Source organism: Monodon monoceros, unplaced genomic scaffold (assembly GCF_005190385.1).
Source record: "Monodon monoceros isolate NGI ecotype Baffin Bay Population unplaced genomic scaffold, NGI_Narwhal_1 Super_Scaffold_10, whole genome shotgun sequence".
NCBI lineage: Eukaryota > Metazoa > Chordata > Mammalia > Artiodactyla > Monodontidae > Monodon > Monodon monoceros.
In genome coordinates, this window is record NW_021703766.1 from 14,621,919 (window position 1) to 14,645,211 (window position 23,293).

At 43.7% G+C, this 23,293-nt stretch overlaps 1 protein-coding gene across 8 annotated transcripts; it reads right to left on the reverse strand.

Moving 5' to 3' along the window:
* Positions 1-366: 366 nt before the first annotated feature.
* On the reverse strand, positions 367-19,261 carry ZNF821 (zinc finger protein 821). 8 transcript variants are annotated; one of them, XM_029210546.1, is made up of 9 exons: positions 19,012-19,261; positions 18,302-18,364; positions 16,806-16,923; positions 15,373-15,487; positions 8,269-8,394; positions 5,618-5,763; positions 4,786-4,890; positions 3,454-3,620; positions 367-2,692 (listed from the first exon to the last, which is right to left on the reverse strand). In XM_029210546.1, the coding sequence occupies exons 4-9, from the start codon at positions 15,410-15,412 to the stop codon at positions 2,038-2,040; spliced, it is 1,239 nt and encodes a 412-aa protein (XP_029066379.1). In that variant the 5' UTR covers positions 15,413-15,487; positions 16,806-16,923; positions 18,302-18,364; positions 19,012-19,261; the 3' UTR covers positions 367-2,037. The 8 variants fall into 8 exon arrangements, with proteins under 8 accessions (XP_029066379.1, XP_029066384.1, XP_029066401.1 ...); XM_029210551.1 differs by lacking the exon at positions 16,806-16,923; XM_029210568.1 differs by lacking the exon at positions 8,269-8,394.
* Positions 19,262-23,293: the final 4,032 nt, after the last annotated feature.

Genomic DNA, 23,293 nt, shown 5'->3' on the forward strand with positions numbered 1-23,293 from the left:
TGTTTGCGCCTTCTTCGTATCCCAGCCTTAGATGGTGGCCATGGGGTGGGGGATAGAAGGCCTATGTGGCAGAGCTTGAAATAGAGAGCAAATGGTGCCCATCTTCATGTGGTGGGCTGGGGGCAGATTGCACGAGCTAGTCCTGAAGCATGGTCTGTGTGTTCTGTTGTGTGTGTTTCAGGGACCCAGAAATCTACCTGTAGACTCAGATACTGTTCTAGCACAATCAGTCACAAGGACCTGTAGATGCCCTCACTGCTGGCCTTTTCTCCAATTCTTTTCTCAGGAATACTGCCAGAAATTTCTGGAATAAGTCAGCTCCAGAACTTAGCTTGCCACTAGTAAGAGGTGAAGCACTCAGATACATGACAGTTACTCATACATTTATTGAGCACTTGCTACATGCCACAAAATAGCCTAGGTGCATTATATATTAATAACAATTTGTTGCTAGTACTATTATTTTCACTTTGTGGGTGGGGAAACCAAGAGGTTTAAGTAACTTACACAAAGTTACACAGCTATTAATTAGCAGTACAGAATGTTAAATCCAGGCACCTAATTCCTGAGTTTGCGTTAACTCACAGTTCGTTGTAAAAATTAAATGAGATAATCCACAAAAGTGCTCAGAACAATCTTTGACACATAATGAGTGCTCAACCATTTTGAAACATCCCAAGTAGGACTTCCACGTGGGCTCTGTGAGAAAAAGCCATTTGGCTCAATTAAATATTTTCTTTTAAATGTCCAGTATTTTGTAATAAGCTTATTAATATTTTTGTATTTTTAAAGACAAATATTTCGGCCTGCCTGGTGGGAATTAACCCTGGTTTGGTGGGGGGTCAGTTAACACTCTTAAATAGCCTTGAACCTGTGGAGGTCAGAGAGGAGTCCAAGTTTCCTTGTTACGATATTGGAAGAGGTCCACATTCCTGGCATAGTTATTTTTCTGGCTACAACTTAACTAGGGCACTTCCTTCTGGACTTCAAGATCTGTAATTATCTAAACTGGATACAACCTTTGGTGCAGGCTAAGGAAAGTTCTGTGCTTGTTGTGTACCATCACAGAACCTTTTTAGAAATGACCTCAGCTCGTCTCCTCCATGGTTTGGCAGCCATACATACTGCCAGAGTCGTCATTTTGCTCTGGCCTTGACCGCTACTGACCTGAGCTCTCATGGCACCTTAATTCTGGATTTTCCTCAGTGGGTTTTATTATCCTACCTTGGCTCTGAGGAATAAATAAAAAGATGGGTTTTTACCTCTTCTCTCAAACATGAGTTCCTCGGCACTATGAACCTTAATATTGCAGCTATTTCTATGAATGTATTCCTGAATGCAACTGAGTGCTGTCTAGGGTAGAATTTTTAAAAGTTTGGCAGACTGGGAAAAGTAGCTGGTACCTGGTCTAAATACGTCATCCTCTTTAGAAATGCCAGTTATGAGGAAAGGCGTCTACTTCTGAGTTTGGAAAAGGAAGCTGGGTTGAAATAGCTCTTGGGACCACAGGTGATCTTCATTAGTGTTGTGGGCATGCACCCTCACAAAGTCAGCATCGGTTCTTCCTTAGTGTCATTACCTTGTGAAGGGCCAAATAAGGGATCTCTGCTGGGAGAGCCTTTGGTGAGGAGCACCCTCCCTCAGAAAAAGACAATGGCTAGACGTCCCTGCCTGAAAACTTCCATCCACGTCTCTCCTAGATTTGCTAGAATGAAATCGAGAGAAAAGCAGGAAAGGGCCAGTAAAGATAAAATTAATTTATTAGCCCTCACAACTCCGTGGGGTGGGTGTGGGCCACACTAGGGCCCCAGAGTCCTATGCTCATGCCCTGCAGCAGTGGGCTGGGGAGTCAAGGTGTCTGGAGTGCCTGCTCCCTCATCCAGAGCTGCCTTGAGCTGGGTCCCTCCTGACCCCATCATCCTGCTCCCATATGCAAGGGGTACACAGGTCCACCTGCAATAAACTCGGGCCTGCCTCCAGCAGCAAGGACAGGACCCTGGGGACGGCTGAGTGGGAAGGCAGGCAGGAGGGTGTGGTTCAGTGCAGAGAGCTGCTGTTCTGCTCTTCAAAGGCCATCTTGCCCAGGAGCTGGCTGTCCAACTCCACCCCACTCACAGGTAGCTGGAAGAAGTTCATTTCGGCTGCTAAGGCTGCCATGGCAGAAGGGTCCTGGCCAAACTGAGCTCGCAACATCATGTCCATTTTCTCCAGCCTCCTCTTGAGCCGCTTGGCCTCCCGCTCCCGGATGAGCCGGGCCTGCCGCTTCTCCGGGGTTTCATTGGCCCGCTTCAGCCTCATGGCCTCCCGATCTCGCTGCAGCCGGCGTGCCCGCTGCTCGTCTGTCTCCTGCATGCGCTGCAGGCGCTTGGCTTCTCGGTCCCTCATGCGCCTTACCTCCCGCTCCTCGGGGGTCTCATTGTCCCGCCGGCTCTTCTTGGCTGTGCGCTCTCGTTCCAGCCGCTGCAGCCGGACTTCCAAAGGCTCGTTCTGTCGACGCAGGGCCCACTTGCGTACACTGGGGGTCTGGGCTTCTAGCAGTTTCCGGTAGGCAGCACAGTTGTTGCACACAAGCAGAATTCCAGCAGGGTACACTGGAGGACTAAAGGCAATGTCCTTCCCCTCAGCACTGGAGGGGCCCTCACTGTGGGCTGGTGGTAGGGATTCCATATTAAGGACTTCAGGAAGTTTCTCACTGGAAAGCAAAAAGTTTAAATGGTTAATGCCACGGTCTAACAAGGCTCAGGTATCCAGCCCTGACTTACTCTGTCCTACCAGGCCAGTTGCTCCAAGTTCACCACTAGGGGTCAGTATGAGTGCTTGGGAGACCTCCTCTACCTTTCCACCCTTGCCCTTCTTTGGGCTAGGTTGTCTACCAAGTCTTAAAGCCCACCTGGAGTTAGGGGCTGAGCCAACCACAATAGCAAGCCACCAGAAATCAGATGAGCCCTTACAATGTGCAGTTCCATTCAAGCCGGACTGATGGTGTTTGTAGGAACTGTGCAGGGCAGTCCTCCCTGAGGCGGAGGCTGCCTTCAGGGGAGGTCCAGTCCACTGGCTCCACCTCCTCCCAGCCGACCCTGCGTTGTACACTAGCAAATGGGACTCAGACACAATTTACACAGTTCCAGTCTTCCTGGGACACAGTGGAGACTCTGTCCTCACATTAGGGTCCTCTCAGCACCCTGTAACTTCTTTCTCATGAATGGTCTTGGTCTTCCCCACATCTCTTTCTAGTTGAAGATATTCTGATCGAGGAAAGAAATAAGAATTCATTTCCCTTTGAGGATGTCTAATGGAATGGACATATTTACTAGCCTCATTACTTGTATTTACAAAGAGTCAAGAGTCAGTTCCCTTTGCATTGCCCATCTCTAACCTTCACTTCGACTTGGGAAAGCAGAACCCACACCCGGTAATTTGTTCCCAGCACAGAGGGTCAGTTGCCCAGCTAACCTGTTAAACGTGGCATGGCTAGTAAAACGGGCTCCACACACAGCACAGTTAGACCGCTGGTCCTCCGAGTGGATTAAGAGGTGGCGACCCAATGACCCGGGGGAGCTAAGGGCCCGGCCACAGACAGGACACATGTAGCTCTTGGCGCTCACCACTGCTGCAGTGTGCTGTAAAAGAGAGCCTTAATCTGTCAACTCACACCAGCTCCAGGACAATCTGTACCCACTTAGGAACTACTTTCTGGGAAATGTCCCCTTTCCTTAGTGTTAGAACAAGGACTTGCAACTATTCTCCCTATCTAGCACCTGGAAAAGTAAGAGTCTCTTGTGTTAAAGGGCCTTCAGAAGGGCAAGGCCATCCAGACCATCACTCAGATTTCATTAGTTTGAGTTCTGACTACGTACTGGGACACGTGGCTGGCTTGGGGGACAATGGGACTCCATAGCCTGAGAAGAATTCTTGCTCAGGATAATTTCTCACGGCCTGCTTGCCACATGCTGTGTAGGTACAAGTGCATTTTTTTTTTTTTTTTTTTTTGTGCGGTACATGGGCGTCTCACTGTTGTGGCCTCTCTCATTGCGGAGCACAGGCTCCGGACACGCAGGCTCAGCGTCCATGGCTCACGGGCCCAGCCGCTCCGCGGCATGTGGGATCTTCCCGGACCGGGGCACGAACCCGCATCCCCTGCATCGGCAGGCGGACTCTTAACCACTGCGCCACCAGGGAAGCCCACAAGTGCATTTTAAAGGAGCACTGAAGGTCAAGTCTAGAAGCTGGATGGAAAGACTGATATCCAAAAGGTATTTAAATGCACTGCCTTTTCTTCAGTCTTTTAAAATCAGTCTCCTGAAGAAATGCTTCTCCTCATGAACCAATTATTTTTATGGTAAAACTCAGGCTGCCATGTGTGCTGATGCCTGTTCAATACAGAGCATAAGGCACATGTTCTGCGACTGGATCAGGAAAAAAAAAGGAAACAAAAGTTTGTCTAGTTCTGATCCCCTGGTTTACACTGTCTTTCTCCAATACTTCAGAAACACCTATGTTAACTCATTTTTTCTTCTTTAAAACAAAGCCCAGTTTCTATTTCACTATTTTAAATATGTCTTAAGTAATTTAGAAAAAAAATGATACTTAATTTTCACAGTGTGTCTGCCTGGGAACCCAGAACATATTCACTCAACATATCCCACTTATTCTCTACAATTTTCTGAGGATTGGAGTGGAGTCTTGGTGGAAGCAACAACCCAAGGTTCTTTCCGGGGTTGGAGGCAAAGGCTACACAAGTTGCTGGCACCCGTGTTCTGGAGCATGCGGCTCCGCACGCCATACCTGGTACACATGCGCAATCAGCTGCCCCCGACTCCCACAGTCCAGCTGGCAGAGGGGACACTGGCAGAGTCCAAGTAAGGGGTCGGAATTCAAATTCTCCGTGACCTGCAATTTAACAAGTAGGCAATTCATGAACACAGTTTACCAGTCTCTTCCGTGCCCCTTTGAACACAGTTTACCAGTCTCTTCCCTGCCCCTACTTCTTTTAAAAGGGTATCCTGTTAAAAGGAACACGACCTCTTATCATATGTTATTATTAGGTTCCCATTGTGGGTCGAAGGAAAAAGTGATAGGGGAAAGGGAACTAAATTTGCTCCCATCTTCATTTTCTCCAAGGCTTCCTGCCATGAAGACATAGTATTACTCCAGAGAGAGCTTATCTTTTTTTTTTTTCCCCTAAGGTAAACTCTGTAGAGAGAAGATCAGCTTTCCCTACTGCCATGCCTCTTGCAGGAATCCTTAGGAAACAGTTTAGTGAAAAGATGGCACCTCAGTTAAGACTTTGACTGAAATTTGCAAGCATATTCAAGAGTACACCTGAGGAAGTCAACTAATAGTTCTGCAAAGACGGATGTTCTGCTGGGAAGAAGTGGGGAGCTTTAGGAAGAAGAGCTGTGTGGGAGTGAAGTGATATGTGGGTGGAAAAGGAAAGCTGGGTGTGAAGAGAACTGTGTGTCTGAGGTTTGGGTAACTCATGTTGGGAAGGAAGACAGGCTTCATATGAAGCCCAGGAGACCCTCAGAGGCAAGAGTGTTACATGTGGAAGAGAGGCATCTTGGGCAGAGTAGAAGGGTAAGGAGGTTCCCGGACTCAGGAGCCATTTGTCACTTGCCTCATGCTCTACCACACTGTTCCCACCAACAGGCTGTTCTGCATTTTCTAACTCTTTTTCCACTTTGACCACCCCTCCGTCTTCCTCTGATGTATGGGAAGAGACTTCATCTTGTGTGGTCTCCTCTTCATCACCCTCACTGTCACCTGGAACACACAAACTGGTCACTTGTTCTGATTTTTGCATGAATACATCTTACGTTGCTTTCCACCCTAAAGTTTGCAGCTAAAATGGAAAACATTCTCAGATCTTCCGTAATATAGTTTGTATCAGTGCTTATTTGGGTACAAATCACATTAAGTGGAAGCCAGCTATAATTGTTTATATTGCCATATACACACTAAGGAGAAAATCGGAGGCAAAACTGTATTGGAAAATGGTTATTAGGTCCTGTATATTATCATAAACATGATAACTTCTTACACAGCGTTCCCAAATATCTCACACTTTCAAATCACACCTCCTATGCACCTCACACCATGCTCATTCCAACACACCACTTCTGACTTACCAATGCTTATCACTGATTTTATTACTTACTTTTCTCCATAACCTCCCTGCACAATTTCTCCATGGTGTCACATACACTATTCTATTCTGAGACCCACTAATCTGTTCTCTCCCAACAAACCCCAAGGCATGATTACAGAAACACCAACAAGTTTTTCTTTCCTCTTATCAATAAAGGAGGCAGTAGGAAATTAGGTAAAAATGTCACTTTATAGGGAAAAAGCTCAGTACAGTGGAAAAGTTAGCACAGCAACCAACCTTGGGCATTCTGTCGTGGTATTTGACTCACAGCGTTCTTACCCTGCTAGTAACTCAGCATTCTACGTTAAATAAGTCCATTGTTTCTGTTGGTTCTTTGGATTATCTGATGGATTATTGAATGCATCAAGTGGAGGGAACAGGACATTCTTTACTTTAGGATGAAATATAATTTCTCGTGGCTAAAGAAAGAATTGATTTGTTTTAGTTCAGGGTGCAAGATGTGGCCGTGCAGAGGTCTGCCTGTGGCTAGGGGATCTGCAAGGTTTGTGTGTGCTGATTTCTTTCCTCTATTACTTATAAAATTGGAAAATAAATGATTTTTAAAAAACACAATAACATAGGGAGTTCTTTCTGAAAGGAAAAAAAAGTGCTAGTACTTTGAAGATCACAAGAGGAAGCCAAACCTAGGGAAGCTGTCAGACTCCAGTCCCATCCTAACACCACCTAGATCCTGGACTCCTGGGCCTGACTGTCAGCAAGAGAAATACAGGATAGAGTTTCACCAGGCTCTCGGCATCAGCAGTGAGACTCAGCTTTCCTAGCTAACAGTGTGCTTCTTATCTTCTCTCTACTATCCCTTACATAATTTCTAAATCTACCAAGAACTGGGCAAAACTGGTTACATTCCCTTTCTTCAAAAGAAAATCTAACCAAATCACCTGCTAGTAGATACATGTGTCTCTGTTAGATACTCACTTGGTTGGTGGACTGGATTTGGGCCCTGGAAAGATCTACAGTATGCCTTATTCCTTGGTCCAAAGCTTTAGTGTGAATCCATCTCAGTAATAAGGGTTGGCACAGATTAAATCATACTATATTTTCTCACCAGCTTATTTGGAATACTTGTAGTCTAAGACAACACTGTATCAAACACTTTTTGTAATTCATCAAAAATCCAAATATATCTCTCTACTAGAAAGGTTAAAAAAAGAATAAGTATGCCATGCAGAGGGATGATGCAACTTTTCCAGAATGGAAACCTATCAGACTTCTATAGATATTGCCATTCCTACCTATTACTCAAACTGGTGGCTCCCACAGATTTTCTAGAAATATTTGGTTCACTTTTCTGTACCTGAGCAATTACTTGCTAAATTATTATTTTTATTGCTAGAGTATTAGTTTAAATAGAAAATGTAGTTTCTGGAAGGTACAGAACTCTCTGCCTCTTCTTTCTTTTACAACCCCGAACATGGAGAAAAATCAGAAATGTCAATATGAATCGACACTAATAATAACCAATATCAGATGGATCAGATGTGGAAATCATCCTAGGAAATAACACATCTCAAAGTGTATTTGTTCAAGCAAGTCACAGAACAGACAATCCATGAGGCTCAACCAGTTACCAGCCACTGTCTTTTCAATCTCTTAACTAAAGGGATCTACTCAGGACTTGGTGTGGGAAGACCTCGACATTAGCATTTTACATGCTGCATAATCTCACTGGTAAGCAAGTCCTCTTATAAAACATTAAAACTGGGTCCTCAAGCAAAACTTTCATTAATACCACTCTTACATTTTATTAATTATGAATAAACAGATCCTAAGAGACAGGGATTTTTTTCTTTTCATTTGACCTAGCCCAGGGGCTGCTTGAGCACTCATTATTCCTATGCCCCTGTCTATCACAGTCATCACAAATCTATCTGTGTATGGCACTATGCCAAGTACTGCAGTCCTTGAGTTAAAAAAACCTGTTCTCTCTCTGGACAAACATATGCCCATACACCTTAGAACACCTTTGGGAACACTGAGGATCCACAAATCTCCTTCTTCATGTCTTCCTCCCAACCCCCATGCATAATCCCCAGAGCACACACACTCTGATAATTCTTCTCCCATTGCCCTGAGTCATTACCAGAAGGTGCAGAACTCACTGCTACTGGAGTCCTGATCTCTTAGTTGTTGGATAGCTTGTCGCTGACTGCCAAGGTCTCCAGGAAAATCAGTTTTCATCATCGCCTGGCGGGCTTGCTCTTCTAGCCCAGCAAATACTTGATCCCCTGGTGGTCACAAGGAAAAATAGTCAGGCCACCAGCTGGGCAGTACATCCCCAGGCAAGCTGGTTGGAAAGTCAGACCATTCAAAGGTAGGAGACAGGCAGGTACCCTGTGGTGGGGTCATTCATCTCCAAGTCAGCTTGTTGCCTCCAGTGGTTTCCGGGCACAGCTACTCTTCTTGGGCAACAAGCCAGATGCTCTAGAAAGCATCATTTGCTTCTCTTAAATCCTCCTAATATTGACTCCTTTTAAAGGTGATCAATTGCTACTTTACCAATTTAACATCAAAATCTCAATTCTATTTATAACCTTCCATCAGGACTGGGGAGACAGAGGCAAGTGGCAAAGTGATGGAATGAAGATGGGGCAAAAAATCTGGGCACAATCTCTGAATCTCAATGTATTAGCAATATGGTCCTGATTCTGTCTGCCTCTGACTATAAACAAGTGCTTCAAATAATCCAACTGAAACAGTATCTATGACCCCATCTTTCATCCATTCTCCTTACAAGACGTACTCTAGAAGTTCTTCCTTTACTCTCTCACATCTATTAGAATTAGCCACGAGCAAATAAAAAATAATGGACTAAAAGGAAAACAGATAATATGTGAACTCATTTCTGCTGAGGAACAAACTTCCTGAAACATGCCAACCAATTTGCAACAGGTAATATTTCATCTAGTCTCCTTGGTTTAGTGTGGTCTTTTTTCTTTTTTCTTCTTTGTATGCAGTATCCAAAAGCCCTGGACCCATCCTTGATTATGCATTTACTGTGAGGAACTCTGCCTGGGATCTGTGTGGTTATTGAAGAGTTAACATTTAAGTGCTCTTTTATTTCCAAGAGGCCAGGCATAAGGAGAAAAGAGAATTGGGTTTCTTGAGGTTTCCATTATCTCAGTCAGAGTGGAAACTACAGTCCCCATTCTCCAGCCACCAAGAGAGAATAATAAAAAGCCCTAGTGAAATGTCTGACAATAGAACAGGCGCTTTCTTAATGAAGAGAGAGAGGAAATTAAACAGGCTCAGGTTCCGAGGCTGATACAATGATGCAGGAGGAATGAACTGGTCAGTTGACCTGTACAACTAGTCCTTGGGCAGTGAAAGAACTGATGTGAAGTAGGCTTCATGTGATTCATTTAGGTATTTGTTCAGCAAATATTCATTGAACATCTACTATATGCTAAGTGCTAAATGCTAATAATAGTGATTATTTGGCACTTCCTAGTTCCAGGCTCTACGTTAAGTGCATTATAGTTACTACCTCACCTTAATTCTCTGCAAAACTCTATGTGTTAGGTATTACTATCCATATTTTACTTAGGAGAAAACTAAGGTCTATGGTGGAACAAAGTATTCAGACCCCAGTCTGTCCAACCCTTAATTACCATATTTTTCAGTTGCTTTCTAGCAGAGTTGTAAACAGAATTTTAAGGGGTTCATTAGAGCAATTTTACTGAAAACAAACGCTTGTCTCTGTGTGACAAGAATAGCTCTGATCCTAGTGTGTTACCTTCCTACCATCAGAAACTGATATATACAACTCAAATACCAAAATAATGTTCTCAAGGCCAAGACTGACGGAAGGAACCATCATTTTTATGGTTCTGATTCCATGTGATGAGTTACCATGCCTGGGTTAGAGTAATATTATGGCTATTCTGACTGACACTATGAGTGGGAATAGAGGTGCTAAGAGTCCAAGTGTACTTCTAGCCACCCAGCCCTCAAGTAAACGAAAAATAACCTGCTTTAAGTCCACTTTCATAATATTCAGGATGACACACTGGATATAAATTACCACTAGGGAGAGCAAAAAATGAATTCTGTGTTATAGCGCCTCCTCTTCCCTCTTTGCAGGAGTAAAATATTTAATTTCTCCACGTTGGTTCCTCTGTAACCACAAGACCATGGCTAACTGGAATAGTTACTGAATTCTTCTGGGTAAATGCATGTTTTTGGACCTGGTGGCTGTGGGCAGATATGACACTAAGGAACAAGTTACGTACCAGCATATAATCATCAAGGGCAGACCATTCTCATCAATGACATCTCTAAAGAAACCTATCCAGAAACCAGCTAGGTTTATAACATACTAAGAATCTACACTTCCCCCCCTTTCTTTTTTTTTTTTTTAATTTATTTATTTTATTTTTGGCCGTGTTGGGTCTTCACTGCTGTGCGCGGGCTTTCTCTAGTTGTGGCGAGGGGGGGCTACTCTTCGTTGCGGTGCGCGTGCTTCTCATTGTGGTGGCTTCTCTTGTTGCAGAGCATGGGCTCTAGGCGCACGGGATTCAGTAGCTGTGGCTCGCGGGTTCTACAGCACAGGCTCAGTAGTTGTGGCACTCGGGTTTCAGTAGTTGTGGTGCATGGGCTTAGTTTGCTCCGCGGCAGGTGGGATCTTCCCAGACCAGGGATCAAACCCGTGTCCCCTGCACTGGCAGGTGGATTCTTAACCACTGTGCCACCAGGGAAGTCCCCCCCCACTTTCTTAATGGGGAATCACCACTGTATTAGAAGGACATCTATAAAGGTATGTAATTTTCAAGATCAGCTAGTAATTCAGTCTAGTCTCCATCAAACTTGAGCTAAAAATTTATTCCTATTGAAGCTGTCTAAATATTTCAGCCTTCACAGAACAGAGAAGAGTCTGTTCAATACAGCTGCCCTATCTAGGGCTTCTGGGAGCATTCTCACCTAGGATAGTTGGGCTATTCCTTTTTTGGCAGTTTGGAAAGAAAAGCTATGCTCTTGTATTTTATTCCATTCCTGACTTGGGAAAAAGGCTAAGGTAAACTTTACTCCTTAGGGCTATTCTTATTTAAATACCAACATAAAGCAAAATATATAAAAACCATAAAGAGGGATTCTGGCAGACCTCACAGAAAAAGATATGTGAATGATCTCCCAGTAGTCACTATTCACCTAATCCCTAAATCTGACTGTCCAGAATTATCCTTTCATAAGAAGGTAGTGATAATTGCTAAAAGTATGTCATATTAACTCAAGTATAATGTGATCCATAGAGATACTAGTGATTAAGAAGTGTTATACAGTTGCCTGCTTTTACAATGTAGCAGTATTATTTCCTTCTATCTTGAGACTGTTGGAGTAGGTTAAAAAAAAATCCTGTCTTCTAGATATTAATGTAGGGCAACCATCTTCTTTAACATGGGTATTTATTTGTCTATTAATAGTTGAGAAAAAGTCATCTAAGTTCAACAGTAAAAAGCAAGGTACTACCTCTCCTTTTTGTGGTATGAAATCAAGATACTGTTGGTCTGATTTGGCTAAGGGTTTTTAGACCAGATAAGAACAAAGCCATGCAAACAAGCCTGTAGAACAGATGAGAAGCCTGAGATGAAAGTTACTGGAAGACAAAGATTTTAAAATTCTTTCTTGAGTCTTTGGTGCAGTTAAATAAATGCAATGTCTGGCTGACTTAAATTAAGTAAAGCAGCTGAGACATATTCTAAGAGAGCAGATGCCTAATTCAGAATAAAATGAGCTAGTACTGGGAGTGAGGCACTTAGGATTCCTTTTCTAGCTGACAGTCTCCGTAATCCGAGGTGCTATCACATATTGGGAACAGAACCATTTACCTCACAAGGATGCTAACAATGAATGAAGACAAAACAAACTGCACTTTTTAGAAGAGAAGGGACTTTAAAGCCTTCTTTTTCCTACTTCTCTGTAAAAGCTGAAAACTTTAATTGAAGTTGAAAGTTTTTAGTCTCATATATAATCTGAAAACAAAAGTCTCTTAAGAAACGGAAGTTTTCCTTTACTTAGTGGTTTGCTTGGTACAAAAGCACCAAATGAAAGTGTGCAAAGGATTGTATTTTCAACCTCTCTATAAACAGTTACAGAAATTTGTATTCAGAAGGGGGTGAGATGAGGAAGGAGGGAGGGAAGAGGTCTACAGAGATTTCAACCCATATGCAGTTCCTCTGTGACTAACAATTGTGGACTTTTATTCCAAAAACTCTGCATCAAGTCTATTAAGGAACTGGGCAAAACACAAGAGTCTGCCTGGACGATTCTGGGTAAAGGAGAGATCACGACGGTAATTTAGATACAGAGACAATCCTGAGGAAAGCCAAGTATATACCAGAGCAGCCTGCCCATTGACTTCTAAAGTGGATCTGACAGATGCTGCCAGGCTACAGCAATGGGATTCTTAATATATTCTTTTAGGAGGGCTTCTTAATATATTCTTTTAGGAGCTGCCTGCTACACAATCCTCTTGTTCCCAGAAGGCAGATCTAATGGAGCTCAGCCATTACTCTGCTCAAATGCCATTGGCTTTGACATTTAAGCAAAGCTTCTGCAGACCTTCCTGCCTCCCAGACCTTGAGTTCATTCTGTTTACTTTAAATAGATGAGCAGCATTAAATTCAATACATTTGATTGGTTCTATTTCACTGCAAGGGGTTAGGAGACGCACGTGGTCAGAAGACTGAAATTACCTATTTCTACTTGGCATTATTGTGGGCAATGAGAAGATGACCTTTCAAAAAATGTAGGACCAGCTTCAGTTCCCAAATAGTAAATAAGTAGAAGGTCCTCAGAGACCAGCAAATCTCAGTGTCTTTCTTCTTTCTTAGTCCATCATGTGAGATGCCTTCACAATTCCCTGCCCAAATGCATCACTGAAAACAGCCCCTCCCTACGGGTCTGCTTTTTAGTTGCACCGAACATTTCTGTTCACGGCCCTCTTAATGGTCACCACTGCAAAGTCCCACCCGCTCCACCACAACACTACAAGCTTCACTAGCTCAACTCTAGAAACTGCATTTCTGCAGCTGCGGATATGATATTCCCTCCTTCTCTGTGGTCTGTTGGTCCATCTGTTTTCCAACTCCAGTACCAGCTCATCTTGGCTTTGACTGATTACGGTGGGAGGAGATGCAGCTATTGACTTATGCTATGTGGGCGCAGGCACTGGCCACACAAGCATTTACTAGCTTCCCTGTACCTGATCATACTATCATCCCCACCAGCTACTTTCTTCAGTCTCTTTGGACAGGTGGCTTTTAGAGGTAAATGCCCAACTCCAGTGACTGCCTTATTTGTGAACCCATCACTCTACTAAGAGTTCCTTTCCTGCCCTGCCTTCTTGGGGTCACATCTGTGTCTCTTCTCAATATCCACCTTCAACCAGAGAGGAGAAGACAATCCTTCTGAACCTCTGTGTTGTATTACCTATGGTAGAGATACTTCATTTTATCTCTCTTGAAAATCCTCACATTCAGGCCCACTAAATTTCACTGTTTTAGCAGCAGTTTCTAAATCCTTCCTGAACCACTCACCTTTATATTAGGCAGCCTTCCATATCCACCTACTCCAGAATACACTCCTAGAAGTATCCAACTTGCGCTGTCTTATAAAACTTTTCTAGGACTTGAAGAATTAATTGTATATGAAAGTTTGCTACCCTAATCTCATTTAATCTATAAAATGCTGAAGTCCTCTTAATTCCTCTGAACCTACTGTTTTCTCTCCTACTTTTGAAATTACCCAATAAAATAAAATAAGGTACATACTGTCTGGCATACGGTATGTTTTTAATAAATTTTAGTCCTCTTATATTAACTCCATGACTGATCTATCCTCTCAAATGTAGGTTTTTTTCCTTAAAAAAAACAAAAAACTTTCATATGTTATACCGCTGAATTCCCTTCAAATGTTGCTGTAGTCAGTCCTCCATAAGAACACGGAGCTATTTGTCTCTTTTTTACATTTGAATGAGGATGCTTATCTCCCCAGATCATAGGAAACTGGTTAATTGTCTCAAATCTACATAGATATATTAGTGTTAATTTAATAAGGCACTTTTGAAAACCCACTATGAGCAGTGCTAGAAGTAGAGAGGGATAGCAGGAATTATATATGGGACATAGTGTCTGCCCTCCAGAAATTTACAATACAATTACTAAAATAAAACATATATATGAACCTGCTGAGAAATAATGCAAGGCAATAGTGCATAGCTGGTTCTTGTTACCAGTCTCTTCTTCATGTGATCCATCCCACACACTATTTTGTAGTCCCAAAGCACTGTATTCTGAATGTCACTCCATTCTCCCTGCTTAAAAACCTTCAGTAGCTCCTTACAGTCAGGATGAAGCATGAACTTGGCCTGGCCTTCGGGCCTCTATAATGCAGAGTTAAACGTCTCCAACGTCATGTTCTATGGCTTCTGGACAAATGCAACTTCTGCTTCATACAAAGTCTCCTTGTCCCCTGAGCATACCACGTGCATTCCCTCTTTGTTTCTTTGCTTTCCCCTACCTGATTTTACCTTTCCTTTCCTCTTTTTTTAAAGAATCCACTTTCTACCTTCCAAGGTCCAGTTCAAGTTCATAGTCTAAGGCCTCTTCCATCAAGCATTCCCTGGCTATCTCAGTCCATGGAGCTCTCTCCCTCCTCTTTTTTTTTTTTGGCCTCAGGGCATGTGGGATTTTAGTTCCCCGACTATGGATCAAACCCATGGCTCGAATCCGTGGCCCCTGCAGTGGAAGTACAGTCTTACCCACTGGACCGCAAGGGAAGTCCCTCTCCCTCCTCTTAATTTCTATAGTACACACAGTCTGCAGCATCCCTATTTGGCACTTAGCATATATTATCTTGCTATATGCCCATCTATCTATCTATCTATCTATATATCTGTGGCTACGTTATAGTCTTATATATCTTTATATTGTTTTACGGCCTTGGCATCTAGCACAAGGCTTTGCACAGAGTAGGAATCCTATAAATGTTTGTTAATGTGAATACTAAGGATGAATCAAGAGCGCCTATTCCTAAGACAGGTTTCTAAGACCTCCTCCAGCATAGAAACACTTTAAATCCATCATGTTTGACACCTTTAACCCTTTTTTCTTCACAAATTAGTGTGAGTCGATCACCTAAATTCAGATTACACTTCCTTTCCAACCCTCAGGGTTCTCAGGTTCCAGAATAAAAAGCCCAGTACTCACAGTGAACTTTATTTGGATTTGTCTGTTTCCGACGGGACATGTTTCCCTGATCCAAGAGCTCTGGCTTTTCCCAGTTTCACGACTGGATGTTACTACCTCCTTGCAAGGTGCTGACCTACAAAAAAAAGGATAATGTTAGCACATGTCATTTTGCTCATAAATTATACACAATTAAAAGATGAGAGACTTTTTAAAATAGTTTTTGAGTATATATAGAACTCACCAGTTATAAATCATTGAACTAAATCATTGAACTTCTTAAAGAAAGAAAGAAATGAATAAATCTCTAGCACACTTTAAGGTCCCAAGAAGTTTCAGAGAGAATTCCAAAGGATTTAGAGAATTCCACTCTAAATCCAACTCTGGAATCCATAATACTGTTAAGTGTTCATGATCAAGCTCAGAGGGTAGAAAAGGAAGCAAAAAAACTCAGGCAACCAGCGTTAGAAGCACCATGGGCTCAAAGGGATAACCCTCATGAATTGTAAAAGGAAGCAAAGGAAGCTAAACAGGGTGGCAGCTCATATGTCACATGCCCTCTGGAAGTCAAGCCCTGCAATCTGCACCAATGAGAACCTTCAGATGTTTTTTTCAAGAAGTTATCTCTCCTAGAGGTGACGAAGGCACCACATCCCTGTGAGACAAGAAATATCTCAAAACTTCTGGGCATCTGTAAATGAAACATGGGAAACAGAGCCTCTACCTAGGGATGCAGGCACAGTGCTAGGCACTGTGGATGACAGGGCACTAAAGCAAATCAGACTTCATGTTGAAGATGGGCTTTTACCAGAAGAGCCAGGTGCCATACACGTTGTTGGGTACTAATTCAATACCTCAATGTGGAACATCAACCTGACCCTGCTCACATGCTCCCGAGTGGTGGTCAAAGTTAATAACTTTAGTGCCTCTTCTCAATCCAGCCTCTTGTAGCAAAGAGTGGGAAGAACAAAGAGAAAAGGTCCCCAAATGAGAAGTGCTGCAGAGACATGCACCTGCTTCCCTGAAATAGGAGAGAACAGATACTTAAGCCTAGAGGTTCCTGGTTAGTTATAAGAAAGGCTTTCCCAGCATTAAGTGTTGTTAGAGAGTCCGAAATGGATTAGTAGTGGAAGCTGTGAATTTTCTTTGAAAGACAGAGTGAATAAACAGACATAGATTAAAAGGAGATATTCTCTTTCCTACCAAAGATGAGAACATGGATCTGGTCACCCTCTAACTTTTCTTTCAGTTCCTGCCTTCTCAAATTGTACTCACACTAATAAGCAAATATAAAATTGTAGTTTATTGCCTTAAGAGGCATTATGAGAGGCTACTTACTACCATCTACACTTTGCACTCCAGTTAGTGAAGACTCACCTCCTGTTATGCCAACTAACTCCTCTATGTAGCCAGAAAGGACCTCAGACCTGTAATCAGATCCTGCCTCCCCTTACCAAAAGAAGAAAGAAACCGCAAATGGCAAAGACAGGCCTCCACAGGAAGTGGCAAAGGAAGCAGCTTTCAGGCAGTCTTCTATCATATCTGCATATCAAACACAGTTCTTTTTCAGACCTTTAATTAAAAAAAAAAAAAAAACTCCAAATGTATACAGTAAAAATCAATTTTAAGGTAGTATGTTGAGTGCTAATGCTAATGAAACGTGTTCTCTACGTTTTGTTTGTGTAGATCATTTCTTTCTAATCAAGTAGTTATTTTACAAATTGAAGCAGTGAATGAATATTACACTTTGGATCTTTTCCTATAAGTCTGTGGAATCACAAAGTGGAAAGTTGAATGAAATGCAGGTTGCCTATCATTTTTTTTTCTAAAATTTGCAGAGCTATAGCTCTCTATTGTATAAGGAAGAAAATGAAACCTTAACTAATCTTTAAATTTTCTTCCTATTAAGATCAGAAATTGAAACTGTGAGATAAAGGTAATAAAGATCCTTCTGAATGAAGGCCAAATAATATGACACAGGCTCTGTTCAGATCATCTTGGTGAGGCAACAGCTCAATACTAAAGCTACAAGTCAGAAACAGAAATCAACATCTGGCATATTTAAAGCACCAGTGTCCACCGCATCTCACAATCCTCCTAGTGGCCAAATGGGGAACCAACCAGATGGTACCCAATGGGACTTCACACCTGAGGGATTAAGGGGAAAACATAAGCAGATACTCTTCCTCCCTCAAAAAAAGAAAGCCTGTGGGGTCGTGGACTCTTGAAATTAAGTAAGTTAATTAATTATGTAATTAATTAACAATAAAAAACTAGCACTAGCAGATAACATTCTTGACTGCACAACAAGATCTCAGAGGTTAAACAATTGTTTTATAGCAGTAAAAGCTAATAAAATCCATAGACACATTGCCGTAAAGTTCACTAACTCAGTTTTACTTTCAACACTGCCTCAGTTCCCAAGCCTGAATCTGAAACCGATACAAAAATGTAAATGGATAGCCTGAACATCACCATCTGGAAGAAAAACAGGATGGGAAGAAAGGTAACCGGTGAGATTCAGGTCTACAAGGGATTCTATTTAAAAAGGGAGGCAGTTTTGTCCATCTTTTGTTTTTTTCGGTACGTGGGCCTCTCACTGTTGTGGCCTCTCCCGTTGCGGAGCACAGGCTCCGGACGCGCAGGCTCAGCGGCCATGGCTCACGTGCCTAGCCGCTCCGCAGCATGTGGGATCTTCCCGGACCGGAGTACGAACCCGTGTCCCCTACATTGGCAGGCGGACTCTCAACCACTGCGCCACCAGAGAAACCCAGTTTTGTCCATCTTTAGAATGAGGTTAAGAATACTTGGGAGCGGGGCCAACGTCTCCCCTTAACACTGTCCCTGCTCTCCCACAGGTGTTAGGTTGCAGCTTCCAGGACACACCACAGACTTTAGCAAGAAAACACGGGTGAAATCCAAGCTTTAAGAAAAGAGGGTGCACTCCCACCTCCAGTTCTGGTGCAGTTCCCACGGAGCAAAGTAAACTCGCCTGAATCCCCGGTATCTGTATCTGCCAAAAAGGAGAGGACAAGAAAGCTGGTCACGTAGCCGCCTCACAGTTCACCCTGTTCCCGGGTGTGTAACCAGCCGAGACGGTCCCTCTGGCTTCCTGAAGCATGAGCACAGGTAGATTCCCGGGAATTATCAGACAAGAGCCAGAGGTCTTCCGAGGCGGCTCAGACAAACCCTCAGACAATACAGTCTTCTCAGAAATCTAAATTTAGAAGCCCTGCGAGAAGGCGACTCGGGACTGACACCCGGGTCGGCGCCCCCACGCCCATCCTCCCCCTCCCCCAGCTCCAGCCCAGCCTGTCAGACGCCCGGGCCGTCCCGGCGCTGCCCGGCTGAGCCCGATCTGGGCCCACGCGGGGAGGGCGGCGACGCGGACGCCCCTCCCGCGCCCGAGACCTCCAGAGGGACGGAAAGTGGAACAGCCGCTATGGGGAGCCAGCCCGGTCCGGCCTCGTCGCGGGAACCCGGGTCAGGGGGAGGGTCAGAGCCAAGGCGGCCCCCGCCCCCCAGGCCAGAGCGAGCCCCTGTTCCCCTCCCCAGACACAGACTGACAAAAGGACCGACAGCCGGCGACCAAGGGAGGGGGCGAGGAGCCCCTGCATCCTCAGCCTGGTCCCGGAGGGAAAGAGTCGGGGGTCTTTTTACCCGGCGCCTCGGCGCTCCGCGGCGCTCCGGGTCCCTGGGCCCCGCCTCCGGACAGACGGACCCCCGGACAATGGGCCCTGGGCCGCAGCTCGGGCCGGCCGGGCCGGGGCTTTCCTGGACTGGGCCCCGGCTGGCAGAGGGCAGCTCCGGGCCGAGCTGGTGGCGGGGAGCCGAGGGGCGGCGCTGCAGACGGACAAAGCCAAAAGCAGACAGACAGACGGAGGGGGAAAAGATGGCGACGCGGGCGGCGGGGGCGCGCTGCTCGCGCACCCGCAGCGAGTGGGGCGCGTGCACGAGTCTCTCCTATCCCCCCTCCCCCCTTCGCAAGCTTCGTCCCCCTCCCCGCTCCCCAGGCGCGCGCCCGGAGGCATGGGCGGGGCTTAAGGGGAGAGGGGGTCCGGGGAGGCAGGACTTAAGGGAGCATCCAATCACAGACATTCGAGAGGGGCCTCGCCTCGGTTCTCGCGCCATGGAGACCACCGAGCCTCGCACCCTCCTAGGTCTTTTTCTGGTCCTGTCAACTCCTCAGCTCCCCTATGCTCTCCTGAACCTTTAAACTCTACCCTGACGGTCAGCTCTGATCCTGGTTTCCTACCCCACCTTCGAGTTCAGCCACAAAAGCCCACATTCCCCAACCACAGCTCCACCGCAGGCTCCCCCTCTCCTTAGCCCAACCTCTTCCCCTTCCCCCAACCCAAACCCTCGTCCCTTCATTTCCCCACATCTCACGGTTTCTTCGGTCCCCACGGCGTTTAATGTGACCGAGATCTAGGGGCCACGGACCTTTGTGGGAGGGGCTAAGTTCGGCTGTCAGAACCTCAGAGGAGAAAAATCTTTAGCTTCGTTTTAGACATTTAAGTCTCCAACATGATTCTCAACTAATAAAACAACAGTAGCTGTAGACCCTGGGGCATAGAATTAATTTAGAGAAGGGTAACTTGTGGCACTGTTGCCACTTAAGGGGCATTTGGGGCAATTGAAAGTGGTTAGACTCACTTCCTAATAAAACACCTCCTTCCCCTCTCATTGTCCCTTTCTATTTCCTCACCGCTTTCCTTCCTTTCCTCTAATTCTCTCGTCTTGTAGAATGCCTAAGCCTGCCTTTGACATAGCTCACTTGGAGAAGTAGGGCATGCGGTGGAAAGATGGGATCTGACATTAGAAGATCCAGCTTTGAGTCTGCAGCTGACCAGCCTGGTTACTTTGGGCAAGTCACTTCCCTATTCTGAATCCCTGCTTCCTAGAAATGTAAAATGGTTAATAATGTAATAATTCCTGGTCTCTACTCTCATAGGGTTGTTGTGCTGATTAAGTAAAATGAATATATGAAAGAGTTATGTAAACATCCCTTATGATCACTGGCCCCACAAAGGTGGAGCTAATGAGGATGCTGATCATTGCTTATAAAGCAACAAGTCTTGGTATTTGCATAAAGCACTCTTGCAAAATGTCCTTTCCAGAAATCTCTAACGAGATGATATCATTGTCTGCATCTTGTGTTTAATGTGAGAGGATCTTGGTTCTTCACAATTCTGTGGTAAATGGCTCATTCATTCATTCATTCTTTGTGGCTGGGATATGAGGTAGGAATTATTCTTTTTTTAATAAATTTATTTTATTTATTTACTTTTGGCTGCATTGGGCCTTCATTGCTGTGCACGGGCTTTCCCTAGTTGCGGCGAGCGCGGGCTACTCTTTGTTGCAGTGCGCAGGCTTCTCACTGCTGTGGCTTCTCTTGTTGTCAAGCACGGGCTCTAGGCGCACGGGCTTCAGTAGTTGTGGCTCGCGGGCTCTAGAGTGCAGGCCCAGTAGTTGTGGTGCACTGGCCTAGCCACTCCGTGGCATGTGGGATCCTCCTGGACCAGGTCTCTAACCCGTGTCCCCTGCATTGGCAGGTGGATTCTCAACCACTGCACCACCAGGGAAGCCCAAGGTAGGAATTATTATTGTTTAACTTCAGTTAAGGAAACTTTTAAATTTCATTTAAAATTTTAATTCTTGGGTAGGTAGCCAGAAAATGGAATATTCTCAACCAGTCAGAAGGTTTTTAGTCAGTGTAAGAATGCAAGCTGGAATAAGCACTGGCTTTTGTACTTAACAGTAATTCTTGATGAGTTTAGACTGAGGGATACAAAGATGGCTTTATTATGTCACTTTAAAGTTGATGTAGTTGACATTTTCAACATGACAATAGCTAGCAGGTAAAGTATTAGGAGAGAGCCTCCAGTGAAATTTCTTGGCTTCATCAAATAATAATGTGTAATACTGGGCGTCTTGTTTCATCTCCTTGAGCTGCAAATAAAATGGGATCATAATAATGCTATCCTTAAAACCTTTATGTGTCCTAGAAATGTCTCTGAGGTGTTGTGATTCAGGGTTATAGTCAAATAAGGCAAAAATTATTAAATAAGGAATTAGTTTATTTTTGCTCTCACCTAAACTTGTTCTGGAGCTACAAGACTTTTTCTTTAATCATGGATTTTTTTCAGCTTAATTTTTTATTTCTACTTTTCCGGTCTACTCATGGATTTATGCAATTATTTTGCCATTTTAAGTATTTTAACTTTCCCTTGAAATATCCTCTGGTTTATATTTATTGGCTCCTACCAAGACCCTGTTAGGGCTTTACATTACAACAGTATTGGTAGGGTAATTTAAAGAGCTCCGCTTAAAAATTTATTATGATATAATTCACTTACCATGAAATTCACCCTTTTTTGTTTTTTTGGGTTTTTTTGCAGTACGTGGGCCTCTCACTGTTGTGGCCTCTCCCGTTGCAGAGCACAGGCTCCGGACGCGCAGGCTCAGCGGCCGTGGCTGACGGGCCTAGCCGCTCCGTGGCATGTGGGATCTTGCCGGACCGGGGCACGAATCCGTGTCCCCTACGTCGGCAGGCGGACTCTCAACCACTGCGCCACCAGGGAAGCCCATAAACTTTTGAGCTTATATTTAGAATCTAGAGTTATAAGTTTTCATTTCTTTGAATTCATTTAAGGAAAAATTATGTTTTCTAGGATGATTGCAATCATGATAAATGTCATGAAAAAAATCTGATTTGAGAACTCTCTTTTGATCTGATATGTGAACCCATATCAGATCAAATCACAGTTTATAACTGTGATTTAACGCATTTTTCTTTTTATTTGTTGATAAATTCAATATACACAAATTGAAGGTAAAACAGGATGCAAATTATTATGGAAATATGGACATATGAAAATTATATCATGTCAAGTCTCAAGATCTGGGTTCAAGATCTGATCCTGTCATTTATTGCTGTTGATCTTGGATTGCTCACTTTACAGCTCTAAGCTTCACTTTCTTCCTGTAAAAACTAATAGACATTTCTGACCTACAGCTGCTTCACAGGAATGTTGTGAGCCTCAGACTGAGGTCATGTGCTTGTAGGTGCTGTAAATTGCAAAATGCCATAGAGATGTTTAATATTTGTATATAGTCCTAATTATTGATGTTAATAAGTTCTCTGAGGAATCATTTCATAGGTGCTCTAAAAACTGCTCTTGATTTTTTTCTAGGCCTTAGGAAGATATCCAGAGAAGTTTCTATTTCGTTCTATAATTTCTAGCCTAAAAGCTTTCTGAGACTTTCCCCTTTCTAAATGTTAGTACTTTAAAAAAAAAAAAACGGCAAATTACTCAATGCCCATCATCTTTCCCTTCTCTCTCACACAATGTGTAATACTTTCTTCTATTGCCGGAGTCAGCAAACTTTTTCTGTAAAGGGTCTAATAGCAAGTATTTGGCCCTTTACAAATAGGCTTTGTGGGCAATATAAGGGTTCTGTCACATGTTCTTCCCTTTTTTGGTTTTGTTTCTTTACAACCTGTTAACAATGTAAAAAAAAACATTCTTATCTGGAAGGGCTGTACAAAAACAGGCCTGACTAATTTTGTCCTACAGGCTTGTAAGACTCTTATATTATTGGGTTTAAGTATTATATCAGGTTTTAGTTACAGCCACTAGTTATAATTGTGTACATAAAAAAGAGTTACTGGTTAGTTAACCAAAGAATGTTTTGTGTTAATTTTTATCCTAAGAGCAAAACAGGATTTTCAAGTGAAACAGTGTGAGTCAGTTTGTTTCCTTGGATTATGTTTAGCTTTGATTGAAACTGGTCTATTCAGCCAGGGATAGAGATAACTGTTTTGAATAATTGGCTGGTTGTGGTACAATTCACACTGATATGTTATCGGATCTAAATAACTAGATGGGACAGGACACAGGTGATGATTGCTGAATCCAAGAAACTACTGAGTTGGAAG